General features: G+C 38.2%; 3 protein-coding genes across 7 annotated transcripts; 2 read left to right on the top strand and 1 right to left on the bottom strand.

The window, feature by feature from the left end:
* Positions 1–488: 488 nt before the first annotated feature.
* Positions 489–7,329, top strand: LOC126803241 (aladin). The gene is made up of 14 exons (XM_050531031.1): positions 489–613; positions 683–738; positions 825–953; positions 1,074–1,188; positions 1,286–1,385; positions 1,488–1,672; positions 1,960–2,013; positions 2,817–2,904; positions 2,996–3,071; positions 3,671–3,770; positions 5,055–5,106; positions 6,251–6,388; positions 6,492–6,579; positions 7,060–7,329. The coding sequence occupies exons 1-14, from the start codon at positions 556–558 to the stop codon at positions 7,120–7,122; spliced, it is 1,302 nt and encodes a 433-aa protein (XP_050386988.1). The 5' UTR covers positions 489–555; the 3' UTR covers positions 7,123–7,329.
* A 513-nt stretch (positions 7,330–7,842) lies between these two features.
* Positions 7,843–11,562, top strand: LOC126802141 (pentatricopeptide repeat-containing protein At3g61360). Of its 5 annotated transcripts, none has more exons than XR_007672897.1 (4): positions 7,843–7,972; positions 8,689–8,850; positions 9,093–10,761; positions 11,049–11,562. XR_007672897.1 is itself a non-coding variant. In XM_050529702.1 (4 exons), exons 3-4 carry the CDS (start codon positions 9,184–9,186, stop codon positions 10,687–10,689), a joined length of 1,389 nt encoding a protein of 462 aa, XP_050385659.1. In that variant the 5' UTR covers positions 7,843–7,972; positions 8,689–8,850; positions 9,093–9,183; the 3' UTR covers positions 10,690–11,562. The 5 variants fall into 5 exon arrangements, 2 of the variants coding, with proteins under 2 accessions (XP_050385659.1, XP_050385658.1); XR_007672898.1 differs by having other exon boundaries at positions 9,093–11,136; positions 11,244–11,562; XR_007672899.1 differs by having other exon boundaries at positions 11,183–11,561.
* Positions 11,563–11,849: 287 nt separating this feature from the next.
* Positions 11,850–14,227, bottom strand: LOC126802540 (rust resistance kinase Lr10-like). Its single transcript, XM_050530184.1, has 3 exons — positions 13,402–14,227; positions 13,285–13,308; positions 11,850–13,191 (listed from the first exon to the last, which is right to left on the bottom strand). The coding sequence occupies exons 1-3, from the start codon at positions 14,180–14,182 to the stop codon at positions 12,074–12,076; spliced, it is 1,923 nt and encodes a 640-aa protein (XP_050386141.1). The 5' UTR covers positions 14,183–14,227; the 3' UTR covers positions 11,850–12,073.
* Positions 14,228–21,430: the final 7,203 nt, after the last annotated feature.

Below are 21,430 nucleotides of genomic sequence, written 5' to 3'. Positions count from 1 at the left end.
AACTCGATCGCGTGTAAGTTGTGACCCGCTAGAGGTAAGAGAGGCTTGGTAGAGGCAAAAGATGCAAGGGTGAGCGAATCTAGTTAATTTGGGGGCAGCTTTACAATGGAGGCTGGTTTTAGCGTAGGAGAAGACATGGGCTTTCGCTTTGACAAAAATGTCCTCTCAAATATAACGGAAGCCACATAAAGTGACGGAACACCTGACAGTTTGTATTTAAATTAGGGGTCAGGATTTATACCTCAAACACCATTTTGATATATCGGAAAATAAGTTAACCTTAATTCTCAGTCATCCATACTTCATTTGTTAAAATTTTGCCGAAACCAAGATGATGAAGGTAAAACCGTAAAACTATAAAGGGATAAAAAGAAGATGATAAAAAATTAGAAACCAAGAAGATGATAAAAACGGGGGTTTAGGTAAAACAGTAAAATTATAAAGTGGTAAAAAGAAGATGGATAAAAACCAAGAAGTAGTCTCTTAAAAGTCAAAACTGGTTGCGCAGCCGTAAATTCAAAACACACTGAGAGTCTGAGAGCAGAGAAGGCAAAAATGCCGAGCTTCCCCCAACCGGGTTCCGTCACCGTCTGCGAAATCAATCGCGACCTCGGTAAGCCTCTTCTTCTTCTTCTTCTTCTTGTTTCTATGTTGCTTAATTGATAACCCGATTCTCATACAGTCACTTCCGAAAGCCTGTCGGACGATGGAGCCAAAGAAACCTACGGCAAGATTCTGGTCCGTGGTTCCTTCGCACTTTCATGTCTTCTCTTCATTTGATGATGTTTGGTCGATTTCTAATAATGTGGGCGTTTTTGAAACAGGGAATGACTTTCAGTCCGGTTCCATTTCAATCCGAGGTTGTTGGGCCTCCACCCACTCCCGACCGTGAACCACCTCTCTCATCAAAGGGTCTCCTTCAAAGCCTACAAAGCCTCTTCCGCCCTAACCATGTAATCTTGATTTTTCCATTCATTAATTTCGATCATTATTACGGAATTTTCGCACTGTTGTTTGCAATTTCGAGTTGCATTGTTATTGTGTTATATAAGGGCTTGGAATTTGATATGTAGGTCAACTTGTTACCGGAAGTTGATCTTCAGGGGCTGAGCTGGCACCCACATAAACATGTTGTAGCGTTTATATCCAGCTCAAATCAGGTTCTGGTTCGAGACTACGAGGATTCGGGTTAGATGATTTATCTGCTATTTGCTGGCTTTGCTTTGTTAGGATTTTTTATTTTGCTTGACTTTTGTGGATGTGTGGAATTTTTTTACTTTGACAGAAGGGAAGGAGCCGTGCATTTTGGCAAATGAATCGCAGAAAGGGGTAAAGCTACTTGAGTGGAGGCCAAATGGTGGGAGAACACTTGCTGTGGCGTGTAGGCAAGTAAAACAGTTGCCTGTTTGATGACATTGTGCATTTTAAGAGTGGCTATGTGTTTCTTGATACTGATCTTCTTTCATTTCATTTGTTTTATTTTTCAGTGGTGGGATCTGCGTCTGGTCTGCTTCTTTCCCCGGGAGTGTTCCGTCTGTGAGATCAGGTCTTTCTTCCTTCTTGGGAACTCTCTCCAGAGGTTCTGGAACCCGATATACTTTGGTGGATTTTCTTCGGAGTCATGACAAGGAACAGATCACTGCACTTTCCTGGAGTCCTGATGGAAGATATCCAAACAAACTCACTTTTTTGTTCAATAATTTTAAATACTGCATGACTTGCACAACTTATACTAGTAATGTGGACATGCAAAATGTGTTTCTTTTTCCCCTTCGAAGATCAGTTGCTTTTGTCTTGCCTTTGATTACAGAAATACACAGATACTTGGATGCTTATCATCACTCCTCTTTTTCATAATCTTGTTCTAGAGCAGGATTAAAAAGTGGATTTGGATTAATTTTAACCCTAACTTTGTACATTATGGCTGTTTGTAATATCCTTGACAAGTACTTACATATCTGGCTTCTGGTTCTTATGAGAGTTCATCATTCACCATATGGGATGTTGCTCAAGGTATCTACCATATACAACTCACTTATTTGTGAATTTCATACGTTGTGAGTTCTATCATGATATCTGCCTCATAGGAAGTGTTGTTAGCTATTCAATGATATCTTTTTCTGTATTCATTTTGTCTTAAATTTGATGTTCTTCTGCAATAGCATGTCAATACTTAATTGCATAACCAATACTAGTAGTATGAATCATGAATATAGTTATAGCTCATGCTGCCCGCTATTCCTTTTCACACCAATCATGTTAAAGCATGCATGACACTGTAAACTGACACACTGAGCTAATTTACTGTTCTTTTGCTAACATAACTTGCTCTGACACTGGCATATGTCTTGCAAAATCTTGCTTAACCACACACCATCAAATAATTTATTCACCAAAGTGATTGAAAAAGAATTGCATAAAGTAGTTCACTACTGGAAATGCTTTTATTTAAGTAAAATAATCATTTGTAATGACTCAATATGCTAGACCATTTTAAGATTTGTAAAAAATTGTAAAAGGTTACTTTTTGAATCATCTGCATCTGCTTTTCTAATGAAATTTCGGTTTTTCTATTGTAATAATATTTAGTTATACTTTGTAATTGTTTAGCAAGGCGCTTTGCTTTGCTTGTTTTAAAATCCCTCTCTTTTAATACCCGGTAATCTGCTCCATTCAGGGTCCAGTACTTTTAGGTTATTTGATTTTTGAAAATTTTTTGTTTGCTGGTGGATACATAGGTGCTTTTGAACTCATAAGCAGGAACATTATGCTGTACTTTGCCGACCCTTGACCTAATTTCCTGTCTGCTTTTTTAGGGACTGGGACGCCAATTCGACGCGGACTAGCTGGCATATCAATACTGAAGTGGTCAACAACTGGCGATTACTTTTTCTCTGCAAAATTGTACTGTCATATACCAGTTTGGTTTGTCCTAATCAATTGAAACATACCAGTTTAGGACGAATAAGCTGATTATCCTGATATTGTTAAACAGTGACGGAACGTTTTGTCTTTGGGAGACAAACACATGGGCATCTGAATCGTGGTCATCAACTAGCGGCTTTGTAAAGGTTAGCCACAGTGCTATTTTTTTAGATGTATATTAAGTGATGATCTTATGGCTGCCATTGTCTTAGATCATTGAGTTCAGTGGCCTCTGTACCATGCTGTCATTTTAAGTGTATGGCTGTATCGAAAGAAGCACGATAAGAGACATCATAGTCAATCCTTTTTAATTTAGGTTTAGGAGCAAAAAAATCAAAAATGGAAAAGGATAACACCTAATCCTTCCCTTTCCATATGGCTTGATTAGTTACTGTCAAGATAAACTGCAGTTTGAGGGAAACTCCAAGTCTGGTTTAGAAGTCTCTAAGCTTGGTTTCCTTTCAAATTTTTGTTTCAGTTTAAAAGTTTTAAATTTTCGTTTATCCTCTGGTTGTTTTCTGTTGTATTCCTACAAAATCTGTGTGTTATAAGTTCTAAACCTTTTGTGGGAATGCCCAAGATACTTAGTCTTATCACTTTTTAACTGAATCACTTAATGTAATGTAACACGTCAGCTTGTCCATTGCCTCACTTACTCATGAAGCCCATTAAAGCACATTTAGTTAAAGGTCCAACTTATATAAGTTCTTTTTTTTCGTATGCTTATTGTGTGTCTTTATACTAGGGAGCATCATGGGATCCTGATGGGCGTATGATACTTCTTGCTTTCTCTAAATCTTCAACATTGGGCTCCATTCATTTTGCTTCAAAGCCGCCATCACTGGGTATGCAAGCGTACTCTAAATTTGTATGTATTAAGATTTTAAATTTTCTTGCGCGATACAAATGGTTATATTTGAGGGTTCCTTTTGATCTGTATTTTTCGTTCACCCCTGGTCTTTTTGGTAAGCTTGATTGAGATGAGCAATGTGTTAGAAACCTAACAGTAGGAAGGGCATCCAAAGAAAGAACGCTGTTGAAATAAAAGATAAAATTTGAGAAACACTAAACAACAATTTTAGTCTTCAAGCTGGAAGCTTTTAATAAATGGATATAAGAGGGCTTTCTAGGGATTTTGCTGCTTGTGTCTTAAGGTCGCATGTAGTTATCTTCAAGTTCCATATGAATTATGCAAAGATCAGAAATTGCGTCTTTCATTATGATATATGTTTAAGAAGGTACTTTAGGGATGGAGAAGAGATTCGCTACTGCATTGCACATCAAGGAAATATATGAACTTGCCAAAGAAAAAAAATTCCCTAATAGTCAGCTTTACGCTGCAAATTTTAGTGTATGCTGAGAAGGAATTCTAAATAGTCAGTTCTCAAGTATTGAGAATCATAACTTTAGTATCGAAATCCGCTTTAATGACTCTATCAACAAGCTGAGAAGTAGACATCAACTCTGGTTTGGTGCAAATAAAATCGAAGTGAGTCTTGGAAAAGCCTTAGTGCAGAATGCAGATGTCAGCAAAATAATTCCAAATAATATATCTGCCTTTGATGTCATGTTCAGCCTTTAATATAAGCTAGCAAGGAATTAGAAACTATCAGTCCCTGACTTTAGTTAGGCTGTATACTACTGCTACCTATAGGAGGATCTCTGGTGGAATGTACACAGTCTCATTCAGTTCAAAACATGTCATTATAGAGTAATTACCATGCAACAGCTTTATTGTGAAAACAATATGAAAGCTGATCATCCTTACCAATTGCCTCAATTATTTGAACTTTTTTTTTTAGTCTTTACAAATGTAATAAAGTAAATAAACTTTTCCATTCACCTATTAACTTCAATATGAAGAACACAAACTTCTCTCATACCTTGTGAGTCAATGCTTACTGCATTTTTGTTTTTTGTCAGAGCAATCTTAAGTGTGCTCTGCACTTTCTGGTAGATAGAGAATGTGATGGTTTTTCACGGAGGCTAATAGAACTTGCAAATGATGCTTTTCAAATGAATGACAATACTGTCAAGATGGATAAACAGTTTGTGAGTTGCTATTGAAGAAATATTATCTTAACTTGGTGAAATCTTATGGTTATTATATTTTCATTAACTTTTCCCAGATGCGCACCTACTACCTGTTGAATTACCAGAAATTACAGCCTTAACAAACAGGTAGAGAACCATTTCCTGCTGTTTTTACATTTTCAGTAAGGGTTAATTCCTCCTATGGTACCTGAAGTATGGCTACTTGGACAATTTAGTACCTGATGTATGAAAACGGACAATTTAGCACCTGAAGTTTTCATTTGTAAGCCATTTTGGTACCTCTATCAATTTTGATCATATTTTTAGGGTTATTTTCGTCATTCTAGCTCTAAACTCATTAAATTCACATTTTTCTTCATTTCTTCCTATAATTGTGGCCTATTTAGAGATAATTAAATTGATATATCTACTCCACTTAGCATCTACTTCGCATATATCAAAAATAATTTTTTTTTCATATACTTATTGTATCCTAATTATTTTTTGCAAAGTAAATAAATTGTCTTTATGCAATTGTAATTTTTTATTAAAATATATTTTTTAAATTACTTATAATTAAAATTATTTTAAATTGATATCTACATTATGAAAAATTATATATGTAAATTATCACTGATACTAAGTGAATGAGTTATCAAATTTTTAGTGATAATTTAGAGACAATTTGAAAGAATTATGCAAAACTGAAGTAAAGTAGAGATAAGATGACAAAAATAACCTTGAAAATATGGTCAAAATTGACATAAGTACTAAAATGGCCTAAATTTGAAAACTTTAGGTACCAAATTGTCCGTTTTCATACATCAGGTACCAAATTGTCCAAATAGCCAAACATCAGGTACCATAGAAGGAATTTACCCTTTCAGTAATGAGTGTTTGGTTAACTGATTTTATTCAATTTGGTTGTCTGAAATTTTGATTCTTACAAAAGGAGATTGTTTGTAGCACGTTATCTTGGTGCACTGGTATTAGAATTTAGAGGCTGCCGACCTTTCTGTTATCTCTCTCCTCCTGTATCTCTCTTCTATTTTGCCTCATTACACACAGGCACTTCCTAATGTGCCTGTTTTCTTGTAAACCTGTCAGTTAGATACTTTTGTGTCTATATTATCTTACATCTTGGGCCAAATATGCTAAGTGTTTCATATGAGATCAGCAAGTTGGGAACCCTTGAGCACAATTTTTTCTTAAGATGCATTATTTACGCCTCTTGTACATGCATGTCAATGTTTGTTGACAACAGTTCTGATCTATGCTGTTATCTCTTCAGTCAAGGCATTGATAAGATAGCTTGGGATGCATCGGGAGAGCGATTGGCTGTATGTTTTAAAGACTGTGATGAGTTGTATAGTGGTCTGATTGCCATCTATGATGTTAGAAGGACACCTCTCATCTCTGCATCATTAATGTGAGATGATGATTTTTATTGTGTTTTTCAATTTATTATTATTCCTTTATATACCCATGCATAATAGTTGCCTTTGCTTATGGTTACTATAATATGGATACAGAGGGTTTATCAGAGGACCTGGGGAGTATCCAAAGCCTATAGCATTTTCATTTCATGACAAGTTTAAGCAGGGACCATTGCTTTCTGTGGTAAGTCAATTTCCAAAATTTCTTTTATTTACCTAGTAATCTGCAAATATTCGGGTGTGATTACTCTGTTCGAAATTTAGTTATTTTAAGTATGCGCAAATGCATATGACTTTCACATAATTTATCTGAGAGAATGTTTTTCGAATAATGAGTGTTGTATTAAATTTACAGTGCTCGTATGTGGTTTTTGTTGCATTGATCATAACCCAACAGTATTTCAAAGTGGTGAATTGGAGAATAAGAAGAAATACTAATTGCATGACAGCTTGTTCATCCCCTGATGGCTATACTTCACACTCAGCAACATGATTGATCATGCTCTTTAAGTCTCTAAAAAGATTCCCAAAATAAAATAAAAAAAGATAGAAGCCAGGAGCATAAAAGATCAAATTCTTCTCAAATTGTCTGTATAACTTGACTCATAAATTACTCTCAGAAGAAGGTTATGCGACTTTGACCAACTTGTTTGCACTTTTGCAGTGTTGGAGTAGTGGATTTTGCTGTACCTACCCTCTGATATTTCGTTCCCATATTCTTCCCTAGTTTGTTCTTGAATTGCTCTCTACCACCGATGAGGTTTTTTGTACATGATTTTTGTAAAATTGAGTAATGTAAACCTGGATGTTTGAGTTCTCTTCATTGTTGAAGTATGAATGAGGATGTTAGTCATTGGTTTCAACTTTCAAGTTCTAACAATGAATTACAAGTACGTTATTGTTACGAAGATTTCCTGTCGACAGAATTTTCAGATACTGGGGATCCCAAGTTTCTAGTTAGATACTCAACTTTTGGTACAAGACCAAAAGCATGCTGATCTCAAAAGTCAAAACTAGACTCCAGCAGTTGAAAATCATGTGTGATTCATGATGAAATTTCTTCATATTATGGTCATTTCCTAATATACAATATGCTGTAGAGGATTTAGAGTAAGCCTCTTGGGATTAGCAGGGAGAACTGCACAAACTATGGCTGCGAGTTGAATGTAATGTGAATGAAAATGGAGTTGGAATATGTATCATTTGCTCGGCCTAAACGGGTATGGACTATGGAGTTCCAACAAGTAATCGATATCCACTATCAAATCAAAATAAAGTCCCTAAGCTCAATGCTCATTGCCTATATGTTCCTTCAGCGTGAGAGTTTTTATGAACTATCACGCATTTTTTTTAGAATTTTCTTATTAAACTCAGGCTTTGCTCTCTCTCTCTCTCTCTCTCTCTCTCTCTCTCTCTCTCTCTCTCTCTCTCTCTTAAATTCATAATCATCAGTTTAAAACAAAACAGAAGAGAAGGAACTACGTTTAAAACAGAGACGTAGTTTGGGAAAGTTCTCTTCGCCGGCATCGTTCTCATCAGCGCCGTCTTCGCCGTTCCTTGGTACTTCATGACCCGAGGTCTCATCTCTTTACTTCTCTTTCTCTGCTCATTCTTCTTATGTAAATCAAGAATCTTGCTTGTACTGATGCAATAAGATGGATTCAATCTAGACCGTATTGTCAAATTGCCGATTTTGGGCTTTAGGGTTTATGTTTCTCCTGAACTAATCTTTGGTTTAGGTAAAAAAATAAAGATGTGATTTTTCGACATCCATTCTATTGTGAAGCTCGGTTTGAATTAGCAGTTTATTCTTTTAAGGGTCTTGAAATTGGCTCTATGATGCATTCATGTGCTAGTAAGCTTCACAATCTGAAATCTCTGTCTTTCGATTTTGTGTTTAATCTGTCTCCTTCTGATATTCAGTTAATGATTCAATTGGTATCGCTAATATCTATTTACTGAAGTAACATTAGGCCCCAATTGGGTGGACTGATTTCAATTAATTTAGGTTGGATTATATTGCGGTTTCAGTATAGCAATTTGTGTCAAAGATTTGGGTTAGAAGACAGAAACAGGTAAAATTACCTGACTCAATCACATCTCGCACTACATGTCATGTATTGCATCTAGTCGGAGAATGTATTTGATAATTTTCTCAAAATTGTAAATAGCGGAGACCTGTGTTTCAAAATATTGTAATCCCCTGATGAAAAAAGATCGTTATCCTAGTGGAGTTTTTAAACTAGTTCCTTTTGACCTCAGCAAAGTGGTATTGATTTGATTTGTCTCACAGTATGCAACATTAGTAAATAAACCAAAGTTGAGCTTTTTGGGAAAGGAAGGAGCTTTAAAAATTCGAAGTTGCAAAGACAACCGAAACGCCGCCGTTGGGGCACTGCTGTCATTTTCTCGTCTTCTGGTTTTCATCTGACACTGCCGTCTGAGCTCGTAACAGGTACTTTCCCTCATCCAAGTCTCCCCCATAAACCAAAGTTTTCCTTTTTTAACTAAATCCATGCCCAGATACATATGTTTGATGTTTCCAATTGTTTTAAGTTTCTATGAACTTTGCAGTATGTTAGAGCTTGTTAATAAACCTATGTATAGGGCTTTAGTTTTGGCCAATCATAAGTTCATAACTCCTAACTATCTAGATTCACTCCCAGAATTTGAATTTCTGTGTTTACAACATTCCAGGGTGTTGAAATCAGTGTGGCATTGCCACCTTAAATGGGAATACGAGGTTTCCTATGGAGTTTCAGTGATTACTAAGTTATCATAAGGGAGGATGCTCCTTTTGGCAAGGCTCAAGAGTGGAACCAATCAGTTTCAAACCCCTCAAAAGCTAAGATGTTCTCTTGTGGCTGCTGCTAAACTGTCCGGCCAATGTGCATCCTCTGTAGAAACTGATATAGACATTGATAGGATTACCAGAATTATTAACAACCATCCTTATCCTGATCAGCCGCTTCAGCCAGCTCTTGTCCAGAATATCCCACCACGATTTCTATCCACGAGCTTTGTGGAGGATGTGCTTGGTCACCTTTTCGGAGCGCATTCCAATGGTCTTAAGGCTCTTGAGTTCTTCAATTATTCTCTCCAGCATTCCCAGCTATGTCCAAGTTCAGATGCTTTTGAAAAGACGCTGCACATCCTTACCAGGATGTGCTATTTTGATAAAGCGTGGGAGTTGATGGCTAGAATAAGTAGTATGCATCCATCGTTGCTTACCCTTAAGTCGATGAGCATCATGCTGTCGAAAATTGCAAAGTTTCAATCTTATGAAGATGTCCTCGCAGCATTTGAGAAGATGGAGAATGACATTTTTGTTGGGAGGAAGTTTGGGATTGATGAGTTTAATGTGCTGCTTAGAGCATTTTGCACACAAAGACAAATGAAGGAGGCACGCTCACTTTTCGTAAAGATGCACTCTCGGTTTTCACCCAACACCAAGACCATGAATATCTTACTCTTGGGGTTCAAGGAAGCTGGAGATATTACTTCAGTAGAACTATTTTACCATGAGCTGGCTAGAAGAGGCTTTGCGGCAAACAATATAACTTATAATATTAGGATTGATGCTTACTGTAAACGAGGTTGCTTTGCTGATGGTTTGAGGCTATTTGAAGAAATGGAAAGGGCCAATTTGTCACCTTCATTAGAGACAATCACTACACTGATTCATGGCGCTGGGTTTGTTCGGAATCCAATTAAAGCAAGACAGTTATTTGATGAGATTCATGTGAGAAATATGCGTCCTGATACTGGGGCTTATAATGCTTTAATTAGTTCACTGATTAGATGCAAGGATGTGCAGTCGGCAGTTGCCTTGATGAATGACATGGATGAGAAGCATATCAAGCATGACCATATGACTTATCACACCATGTTCTCTGGCCTTATGAGAACATCAGGTATTTATGGCACTTCAGATCTGTATAACAAGATGGTTGATAGAAATTTTGTCCCCAAAACACGAACAGTGGTGATGTTGATTAAATTTTTCTGTGAAAATCAACATCTTGATTTAGGTCTGCAATTGTGGGGATACCTAGTGGAGAAGGGATATTGTCCTCATGGTCATGCATTAGATCTTTTGTTAACAGCATTATGCTCCCACAGTAGGGTAGTAGAAGCTTTTGAATGCTCCTTACAAATGTTGGAGAGAGGGAGGCATATGAGTGAAGCATCATTTCTGACATTAGAGAATTTTCTACTTCAAGCTGGTGAGATGGACAAGCTGAGTAAGCTGAAGCAGATGAGACAGAAACTGCATAATCTGCTGGCCCGCTGATAGCTCTTAACCTTTCTATTTCATCATCCAGAAAAACAAGCGATACAGACTATCTTATACTCCTGCAGTCAGGTAAAATTGTTCTCTTCGATATATTGGATGTGTTATATTTTTGATAAATTTAATGTAGACCTTTCAAATCAATGGAAACAATTATTTAGTGAAGAAAGAATACTGATTTGTGAATTATGAGGAAACACATGTAACACTCCATTTCTTTTTCCAAACCATTTTTTGTAATTTATTAGTTTAATTAATTGAATGGTTCTAAATTGCACTGATGCTATTTTACATGGTGAATCAACATTGTACGAAATTTAGTGAATTGTTAAATTCTTGTGGCTTCTTGGTTGTTTCAGTTAAGACTTTTCATGGGATTGAATTAGTCAACTATACAGAAACTATATAGCTTGTGGTATCTTTCTAAGCATGCAATTTGGTTTTGAGGTATGGGTTTTATACCTGATATGATCTATTCTATCTTGCTTCACAGCTACAATGTATACATAGTAGTCTCTTTGATAATGAAAGATTGTTCAATGCGTCTGTCTCAGGAGTGATAGTGGCTCTGCTTGGGCAATTTTTGCCATAACCAAGAAAGTCAGAGAGAAATGAACTAATCCGATCATCAGAAACCAGCCATTATATAGAAAGCAATGGAAATTTTGCATCCCTCTCACCCATTGTTTTCTGTTACTTTCTTCAATTTTTGTTTTACATTTTGTTAGTAAAGGCTGTCCCGTTCGTTGTCAATTATACACGAATGGGTTTTGTAATCTAACGAAATGCTCCTGTTGTTTATCAGAAGTTGAATAAATTGAGTTTCGTATGCTCTGGGGGAAGTTTACATCGTCAATTTGATAATTGACACAACAAATGACACAATTGTTACCTTGGGCACAATATTGGTGATTTTGGTATCAGTGTTGTGCACACATTTGCAATTTATACCAGGAAGATATATTTGAATAGCATTATAAATATATGGAGGCAGCTCTGTGTTGAGTTCATTCTAACATAAGATTGATTATAACTACAAAAATTTTGAGTAGTTACTTGGTTCAGATTTTGGCTAGTCACAAGTATGCTTTGTATGCACTGTGTATTTCCTTGTTTTGAACTCTACGCACTTTTTACAGTAAACCTGGGTGAATCCAGAATTTGCCGTAAACCTGGGAGCTCATATCATATACCTTAACTAAAAATATATTAGAATTTAACAACTCCAATCAACATACATATGAACTTGACTAGTACAAGGGTTGTATATGTGGACTATTGGAAGGACACTTATTAACTACATGAATTTGCTATACAACTCTTGTATCAACTCCAGATCCATTGTGGATACAAATATCAACTCAATTTTGTCGAGCTTAGAGCTTCATTTTCCAAATGGCATTGACGATGACGAAGTTTTTTCCAAACTACTTTCATCAGCAACAACTGGCATGTCTTGGGGATAAAGGAAAGGCTTTGGAGGCATTTGAATTAATTCAACTTCTCCTTCCAGCATCTTTACTACGTTGTTCATCGAATTAGGACGGTCACTAGGCTTCATCTGTATACACCACAATGCTACCATGAGCATCTTCTTTGTTATTGTTTTTTCCTCGCCGGTTGCATCTTCAATCTCTATCTCATTTCCTTCACTGAACTGGTCATAAACCCATGAAGGGAAGTATATCTGGCTAGAATGGGCCGCGACAGCATTCAAGTTCTTTCTCCTTCCTGCTATTTCCATCAGCAGCATTCCAAAACTATACATGTCAGCTTTGTTTGACACACCTCCAATATTCTTGTAAAACAATTCCGGAGCTATGTATCCAATCGTTCCTCTAGCTGCAGTCAGAATCAAACTGCTATCATCTAATGGGCACAGTCTTGCCAGACCGAAGTCTGAAATCTTGGGAACAAAATTCTCGTCTAGAAGAATGTTGTGTGGCTTGATATCAAAATGCAATATCTTGATGTCACATCCCTGATGCAAATAATCAATTCCACGGGCCACTCCTAGTGAAATCTCAAAAGCTTCCTTGCAACTTAAGGAAATGATACCTTCTTTAGGAAATATGTGCTTGTCAAGAGACCCGTTTGGCATGTACTCGTATATAAGAGCACGCTTTGATCCCTCAGCACAGTAGCCAATTAGTTGGACCACATTGACATGATGAATTCTTCCAATGGTAGCAACTTCATTCATAAAATCCTGTCCATTAGCTTTGGACTTCCCCAACATCTTTATAGCAACAAACCGACCGCTCCGGAGCTTTCCTTTATACACAGAGCCATAACCTCCTTCTCCTAATTTATCCTTGAATCCTCTGGTCATTTTCTTGATATTGGAGTAGGAGTACCTTATTGGCATGAGGTTGTTGTGAGACTGTAGAAATTCTTCAATAACAGAGTACATTGATAAATGACGTCTTTTCAACTTGAAGATTAAAAGCACAATCACACAGGGAACTCCGAGTACAACTTTTGTCCCAGTCCACAATATCACTGTAATGGAAAATAATAACTCATCAAAGAATAAGAAAAAAAAAGAAGAGATTTTATCAGGTGCTAGAACTAGTGCTAATTAATTGACCGCACCTGCAATTATGATTGCACCTGACACTGCAAAAAAGAGAGAAGAGTTGTTCTGATGAGAGTTGTGATGATTTAAAAATTAAAATGGTCTCAGAAGAATAAGATTGAGATAGTTCTCACCAAATAGATTCGTTACAGAAGTTGAGTAACAATGAATTTCGTTGGTATCAGCGTCGATGTAGCAATATGAATTTGATCTCCTCCTGTATCCTTCCTTCCATGAAAGTTCAAAGCCGTAGAGCAGCTGGTTGTGGATGTCTATGTAGGACCTGTTCACGTCCTTTGTACCATTCCATGATGACAAAACCATCAGCTCTATTGGGCATGAATCTAACAAATCCGATGCATTTATGCTTTCAGTGACAACGAAAGAATGGCCACTCAATGCATTAATGCAAGGAGAAGTATCCACATACAGCGATGAAATATTCTCCAGCCGAGTTTCGCACGTCATGAAAATTATAGGCTTTGACAGTTCAAACCGATACGTGTTAAACCAATTGGCACCTTTCAATGTATAAGTGCTGTATGGATCATCATAACTGAAGTTATATCTGGACAACGAATAAGGAGGGATTGAAGAGCAGTTCCCCTTATGAACATTGGCATCCGCAACTTGGATTGTGGCGTTTTCATAATTGATGGCAAGTACAAAGTATTTGCCGGAATACAAGTGCAGAACAGTGAGATTGTTCTCACAAGACAGGTTATACCTTAGGTCGCCGCACTCCTTTGGATCATCAATGAGTCGGAAGGGGTGACTTATATTACGGATGTTGCCGCAGGACGAGGGCTGACAGTAGCGTCGATGATCCTTAGCACGGCAAGGCACACAGCATAAACAAAGAACTACTAGAACGATAATGAACCGTGGTGGAACGGTTAGCCTAACCTTGCTCATGGCGAAATCTTAGTCTAGCTTGTTGCCCTCATCAGTTCCACACAAGCAGAGATGATATAGAGAAATGTTGTGATCAGACTTGAACTTCACATATATTATTCAGCAAGGAAAAGATCTGACTTGTAAATTAGTGAAAGTGGGTCAGTTAATGTCCCAAATTCGTTATCGAATTTAATTTGACTCCATTTTATTGGCTACTTGAGATTTTTTGGTAAGGAACACTGGTTGTTTAATTGTCTAGTCATTTAGTCTTCATAGAAAGATACCTGCATCGAGAATATATATATATATATATATAACTTGTAAGAATACGGCAACCAATAATATCTGAGTGCAAAAGACAAGAGACTTGATTACAACTTTGTGGAACTAAGAGTCCCAAGAGATTAGCATGTCGAGATATATGGGTGCTTCCTGGAAGATGAGTGAACAGAACTAAGATTCGACATTGTTTAGTAATCTTGCTCAATTGTGTGTTCAATTCTTTGTTTGTTATCTTGTAGGGGACTTGATGACTACTTGTTTATTTCATTCATTTTGATATATAGATACTGGATTTTTTGTTGTAGTTGTAACTTGTTGTCTAATTCAAATTGATATATGGAAATGTTGAAACATCGGAACTGCATCGAAGCCGCATCAGAAAGTGGATTACCCGAATATACGGTTTTATTGATCCGGAAAGTGATGATTTGCAAATTCGCCGAACCATTTAAAGTGGGTTGGTACCTAAGAGGCTATATATTAACAATAGAAGTTTATGGTCAGAACCATGTAAACGTAAACTTCCATGGTTCCCAAAATTGATTTATATAAACTGGAAAGAAATATAAACATATAATGTTGTACACCAAGTTTTCAATGAAAGAATATGAACAAGAACAAAGAAGACAACATTTACAACAGAAATAATATCTATTAAGATTGAAAATTTTTACAAGTTTTTTCACATCCAAAAATTCTCTACTTCCAAACTTGCTGTTTTGCCTGTCAGTCTCAGTCTCGTGTTCATTAGTGTCTTAGTGGAAACCATTATGATTCAAGTTGAGGTTGATAGCAAAGTTAAAGAGTTGCTCAGTTAGGGTTATCAAATTATTTTGAATCACATATACATCTCATAATTTACTGAATACTTATTGTACAGCTCATCAAAACTGTTTTGGAAAGGAGTTCCTGAGAGAACTATACGTCTATGTGTTTTGATATTTGATGAAGCCTTCCACATATGACTTTTATCATTTCGAGGTGTATGCCCTTCATCAAAGACTACAATACCAGGAAAATCTAGCAGAATGTTCCTCATTTTCATAGCTAGGCCAGCTTTCTTGTCTGCAGAATTATGCGCCGTAGAAAGTTTCTCAAAAAGTCTGTAACTAATACCAAGGACGCTTCTTTCCTTGTTCCAGGAATATAACTTCAACCAATGACTACTTTCAACACTTTTGACATGGCGCTGGCCTATATTTTGAACCAAAATCTCAAGGGCTGCTTTGTTCTCCTTTCCGGAGAAACTTTGATTGTTAAGATTGTGAAAGGGTATTTCAAAGCCCCATTTTTAAACTCCACTTCGCAGGTGTGAAGCATGGTACGAGGAGCAATTATCAGTGGCCTATATTTGGGGTTAAATTTCATGTATGCCTGAAGAAAGACAATGGTTAGACGTGTCTTCCCTGTTCCAGGTGCATGTGATATTATGCAACCACCCCCACCATCAGCATGAATTCTACCAGCTATTTGACTCCAAACAAATTCAAAACCTTCACGCTGGTGAGGGTACACACTACTATTAACACCAGGGATTAAGTCCCACACCGTGCCATCGACATGAGCATTGGAAGTAAGGCCAGACCCAGATTCATGACATTGTACCTCCTCAGGAATAGACCAGTTGTCTTCTGCATAGGATCTCTTGCCAGATCATCCATAAGGGTTTGGAGCCTGGAGTGATCATAACCAACGGCAAAATCAGATATCTGATAATTTGAATAGAAGTAGCAAGTTGAAAAGCAATGCAGTAGCCATGTTCAAACTAACAAGTAAGCTCATCCAAGTACTAAGCACCTATGCTTATTAGTGAACTATTATCAAGTATCAAATGCAATTCAGACATGTTTTTCAGGTTTCTATTTCTCTATGTCATGTTCCTTTATGAAATTGTGTCTTCAATTATTCTTTTAGAATTCTTAAGAGCATTTAAGCTACAACATCAATACTCTATAAAGCTGGCTAGGTGGTAAGCTAAAAAATTGAAGTTAATCTATGAAATACTAATATATATATATATATATATATATATATGTATACGGAGAGGATCGAGGGCGGACGCCCCCAAAGTGCGGACGTCGCCGATTCCAACGACCGGCGACGCACAACGACGAGGAATGGTGTCGGCCGTGCTTCTCCCTCTCGGCGCTCCTGTCTGTGCCGGCCGGAGCTCCATCATCGGCCCACGGTGGCCGGAATCTGTAAATTTCCCATAAACTTGAATTTTTTGGAAATTTGCAGATTCTTGCTGCCGTGGGCCGGCGATGGTGCTCTGGCCGGCACAGACAGGAGCGCCAGAAGGGGGGGAGCACGGGCACCTTCCGCACCGTCGTTGCATATCGTCGGTCGCTGGAATGGGCGAATCCATCCGTACGGATGGTTCGTGTAACGACCCTAAAATTTCAAGCTTAAAAACTCAAAATTTCAAAGTCGTTAAACACTAAACAATTTCAATGAAATCGAAATCATTTAAAATGCACAGCGGATCATTACTGAGTTCTCAATACAACACAGATTACCAATTATTACAACCCAAATTATAATTCAACATTACATAAGATGGAAATGTAATAATCCTCACAATCTCACAAATAAATCCACACCAATTCTCACACACAAATCCACGCTAAAAACCTCACCACAAGCAGGATACGAATGACTTCGAGTCTCCGGAATCGTCACTCAATCTCCACTAATCAACACCTATGGAATTATCCCCTACACCTTCGAATTGGTGCACCGGGATTGTAAACACAAACCCGGTAAGCTTATAGCTCGTATGAGTAAAATGAAAATATATTTCGCATATCAATATATATACGAAAAATCACAAATCAGCAAATATAAATGCCCTCATGAGTCAATGGACGGCCCATCTGGTTGTCCCAAAAATATATGAAATGAAAGTGCTCATGAGAAATCGAGCAACCCTTCTGGTTACCCAAAAACATTCATAATACGGGTACTAATGAACGCTGGTACACATCCGTTACCCCTCACGTAGTACACCGCTGATATTGGGTAACCACCCGCTACCCAACATCCAAAACAATCTGAGTACTCATGAGCCGATAACCACCCGTTACCTCACATGCAGTACTACGGCAGACAGACTAGAGCTCTAACTGTATCGTAACTTTCGCCCAGCCAAAGGCTAGGTTCCGACTTGCCAAACACGTACAATAATCTCACATCATATTGTACAAAAATCAAGTCCGAAGACAATCAACATTTTAACAATCTCCATGTTAAAATTCACGTACAATAATCTCACATCATATTGTACAAATCAAAATCAAATGCTCGATAATATCTTGTCATCGAAATGAAATCATCACGATAAAATCATAACAGTATATTATATAGCAAACTATATATATATGTACTTATTTACCATTTATACAATATATATATAATCAATTATATCATATACATGTCGTATTTCAATATTTAAAACTCTTGTAAAAATCTTGAATTCACCGCAAGGGTAGATTCGTAAAATATGTGAGATTTTACTCACCTTATCGACTCGAGCGTAATTCCACAATTTCCGAATATAATTCCTTTCCTTGATTTATCGATCACCTTAAAAAGATAAGAAAAGAATTTAGAAACGTTTCGTAAACCTTTAAATGCCGTAACAGTAATAATCGGTTACTGTTCAGCAATTTTCGGTTTTACGAATTTACTGTTCACCGAGTACTATTCACTGTTTTACTATTCACGTATTTACTATTTATGTATTAATGTATAACTACACATCCAATACGTATCTTTGTACGAGTACATACTATTTACGTATTTTTGTACGTATAAACACTATTCAAATGTACGTACTGTCTCAGTAAATAATAATTACCGAATTACCCTTCTAAAATTACTTTTTATCTTTACTAAAAGTAATTTACATTTACAATTACCCTATGTAAATAAAATTTATATTTACCGTATGTAACTCACCTTTTTACATTTACCGTACGTAAAAATAAATTACAAAATTACCATTTTCGGAAACACTGTTCACGCCGCCGCACGTGGCGGCGCGTGGGGTACACGCGCCACCCGCCGGCAGGCTGCGCGTGGGGCTCACGCGCCGACGCCACCAACGGCGCGTGTCACGCCACCGCCGCCCCATTTCTCTTCCTTTATCCTCTCTCTTCTCCTCCACGGCCTCACGCCGCCCCTAGGTCACTCCACGCCCCTATACGCGCCACCCATAGCGGCGGCATCTCCTCCAAATCCCTCCCCCTCCGATCTCCTCTAAAACTCCATCAAACCAACCAAAAACAACACAAATCCACACAACAAGCATCACAACATCCAATTAGATGGAAACCTCACCTATTCCGGGCCTTGGGAGCGCCGGAGCTCGTCAGAGAGTTTGGACCGATTGGGTTCGGTCCTTGCGAGTCGCGTCGAAGCTTCACGGTGGCGCTGGAGACCGTGGCTTGCTTGGAGGGGGACTGCGTCGAGCTTGCGAGGCTGCTGGTGTCGGCGGTGAAGGACACGTCGGCCTGGAGGCGGCGGATCGATGGAGGGAGTTTCTGAGGAGGGAGAGAGTTTCGGGGAGAGAGAAAGAAAGAGGGAGGGAGGCGGAGAGAAGAGAGAAAATGGGTTTCCTGAAATGGAAACCCTAAACACAAAAATATCCTATTTATACTCGTTTCCAAAATCGGAAACTAACTTCCGACATTAATAACTTCCACATTCGACGTCTGATTAAAACGCATCACATACTCACGAACTCGTATCGACGAGCTCTACAACTTTCGTGAAGAAAGTTTTCGCAACCGAGCAACGGAATAAAAGTCGATATATAGGTTGCGGTAACGTCACGTTTTTTCGAATTAAACGTGCCGAGAACGTTTACGTTTTAGTTTCGTAACGTCGCAAACAATCACATTTATTCTAATTAAATTTCACAACTTGATAGAATCCAAATCAAACCAAATATTGTTTGAAAACTAGGGTTATTACAGTTCGCTCCTAATCCGGCCTCTATATGTATATATGTATATTTCTAGTGTGATGCTTGTACTTAATTTCTATCCCTTTCTACATTTTAACAGAGCACTGTGAAGTAAATTGAAGGGAGAAAAATAAAATAAGGCCATTGACATAAGAAAAGGAAAGGTCAATTGTCAAGTCCAAACATGCTGGATCATCACCGATACAAAATAATAATTATATGTATATACAATAGAAATAAGAATTATAACAATTTAAGATAATAAAAAAATGGTTACAACTCTTCTGGTCGCAACGTGAACTATAAATATGTTGTCAAATTCAGAGAAACTTAGGCATTTTAAAGGAAAAAGGAATAGAAATACAGCTCTGATGATTCCGAAGAATCCCAGCTACATGACGCAAGCCTTTCAGGCCTTCTGGATTAACAAAACGAAGCATACTACGTAGTGAGGCACGTACCAACAGAACATAAAGCACTATATTCAGTATAATCGCAATAGCACAGTGATTTTAGCTCAAAGAGCAACTGACAGCTAGGATGACCGATCTCAATAAATGAAAATAATTGCAGGACTTACAAAGTCTGGTACCACATACTTGACCTCCGGTGCACATGAAGGCAATATTTGCAAATCAACCCAATTTCTTCATCAAGTTTAAGTTGATGTTACCCTCGACTACAAAGCATATTGTCACGGACCTAGTCATTCGGCTGTTATACTTGGTCCATGCGGCACTTCATCTCTATGGAGCCAGCCTTATCCAACGGGGCAATGCACTGGTTACGCCCTGCTTTGGGCTCATCAGGGGATCGGCTCTAGACCCCGACCAGTGTGTAGGGCGGCCAACTCCATTCTTCGACGTTAAGTCCTCGATTAGCGACAAGCTCCACAAACTTGTCGGCCTGCCTGAAGCCGTAGGAAGGAGCAACTATATATCACCCACACCTTCTAATCTTGGAGCAATCTCACACGTCCATGAAGCTCATATAACTAGCGATGCCCACAGTAGACACTCCCGAAAAACGGGACGTGACAACCTCCCCCACCAATCTTGGTGTATGTCCTCGTACACGGGATTCCCACTTGCGGTCCTCGTACACGGGATTCCCACTTGCGGCCCGCGTAACCCTTGTACGCCCGCGATGCCTGAGCCATGAAAGGAGTTCCTAAAGATCGCTCAACAATGCTTCGCGCCGGATCTCTCGTCTTGGACTTTACCATGGATCCTCGTTTAGTCCTCCCCTTGGAGGTGACCCTGCCTACTCGACTCCCCCGCGGAGCCTCCCATGTCCTGAGGACATGGCGACAACTCTCAAGACCTCACTTGCTCTTTGTGTTTTACCTTGATATCTAACTACTGCTACCTATGTCCCTATTTATAGATGTCTAAACCTGAAACCTATAAGTCATTGGAAACCAATTCCCAATAGACATATAAACCATTACCAAGTAGGAAACCACCAAAGTGTTCCTTCTTTGATCAAGATCTAATGAATCCTTATCCTAAGTGGAATCGGATCCACAAACCTAACAATCTTCCACTTGGAGCCGATTTCACCAGTAGCAACAATCTTCAACACTCTTCAATCATAACAACTCGAAACCCACCATATCCAACATCTCCCTCTTCAGGTTTGGAGACCAACTGAAGCCAAGCATAGCTTCAGTTTACCTATTGGCACAGACTTAGTCAACATGTCCGCAGGATTTTCACTTCCTTGAATCTTCAACAATTGCAACACTCCATTCTCCACGAGCTCTCTTATGCAGTGATACTTAATAGGAATGTGTTTAGTCTTTGAATGAAAAACAAGGTTTTTTGCCAAGTGAATTGCACTTTGACTATTACTGTGCAAAGCACAAATCTTCTTCTTTTTACCCAATTTCTCCAAGAGATCTTTTAGCCACACCATCTCCTTACCAGCCTCTGAGACTGCTACATATTGTGACTCCATCGTCGGCAAAGTCACTTGCCCTTGCCACAATATGGACTTTGACGAATGTTAGACAC

This window comes from Argentina anserina, chromosome 7 (genome assembly GCF_933775445.1).
Source record: "Argentina anserina chromosome 7, drPotAnse1.1, whole genome shotgun sequence".
Taxonomy (NCBI): Eukaryota; Viridiplantae; Streptophyta; class Magnoliopsida; order Rosales; family Rosaceae; genus Argentina; species Argentina anserina.
Note: the sequence above shows the minus strand (reverse complement) of the source record. Positions and strands in the feature narration are given on the sequence as shown.

Coding starts and splice junctions, on each gene's coding strand:
- LOC126802141 (XM_050529701.1), top strand. CDS start 9,184: ATGCTCCTTTTGGCAAGGCTCAAGAGTGGAACCAATCAGTTTCAAACC.
- LOC126802540 (XM_050530184.1), bottom strand. CDS start 14,182: ATGAGCAAGGTTAGGCTAACCGTTCCACCACGGTTCATTATCGTTCTA. Junction 13,309..13,401: donor TTCTGTAACGAATCTATTTG/GTGAGAACTATC, acceptor TCTTTTTTGCAG/TGTCAGGTGCAATCATAATT. Junction 13,192..13,284: donor AGGTGCAATCATAATTGCAG/GTGCGGTCAATT, acceptor TTTCCATTACAG/TGATATTGTGGACTGGGACA.
- LOC126803241 (XM_050531031.1), top strand. CDS start 556: ATGCCGAGCTTCCCCCAACCGGGTTCCGTCACCGTCTGCGAAATCAAT. Junction 954..1,073: donor GCCTCTTCCGCCCTAACCAT/GTAATCTTGATT, acceptor TTTGATATGTAG/GTCAACTTGTTACCGGAAGT. Junction 6,389..6,491: donor CTCATCTCTGCATCATTAAT/GTGAGATGATGA, acceptor ATATGGATACAG/AGGGTTTATCAGAGGACCTG.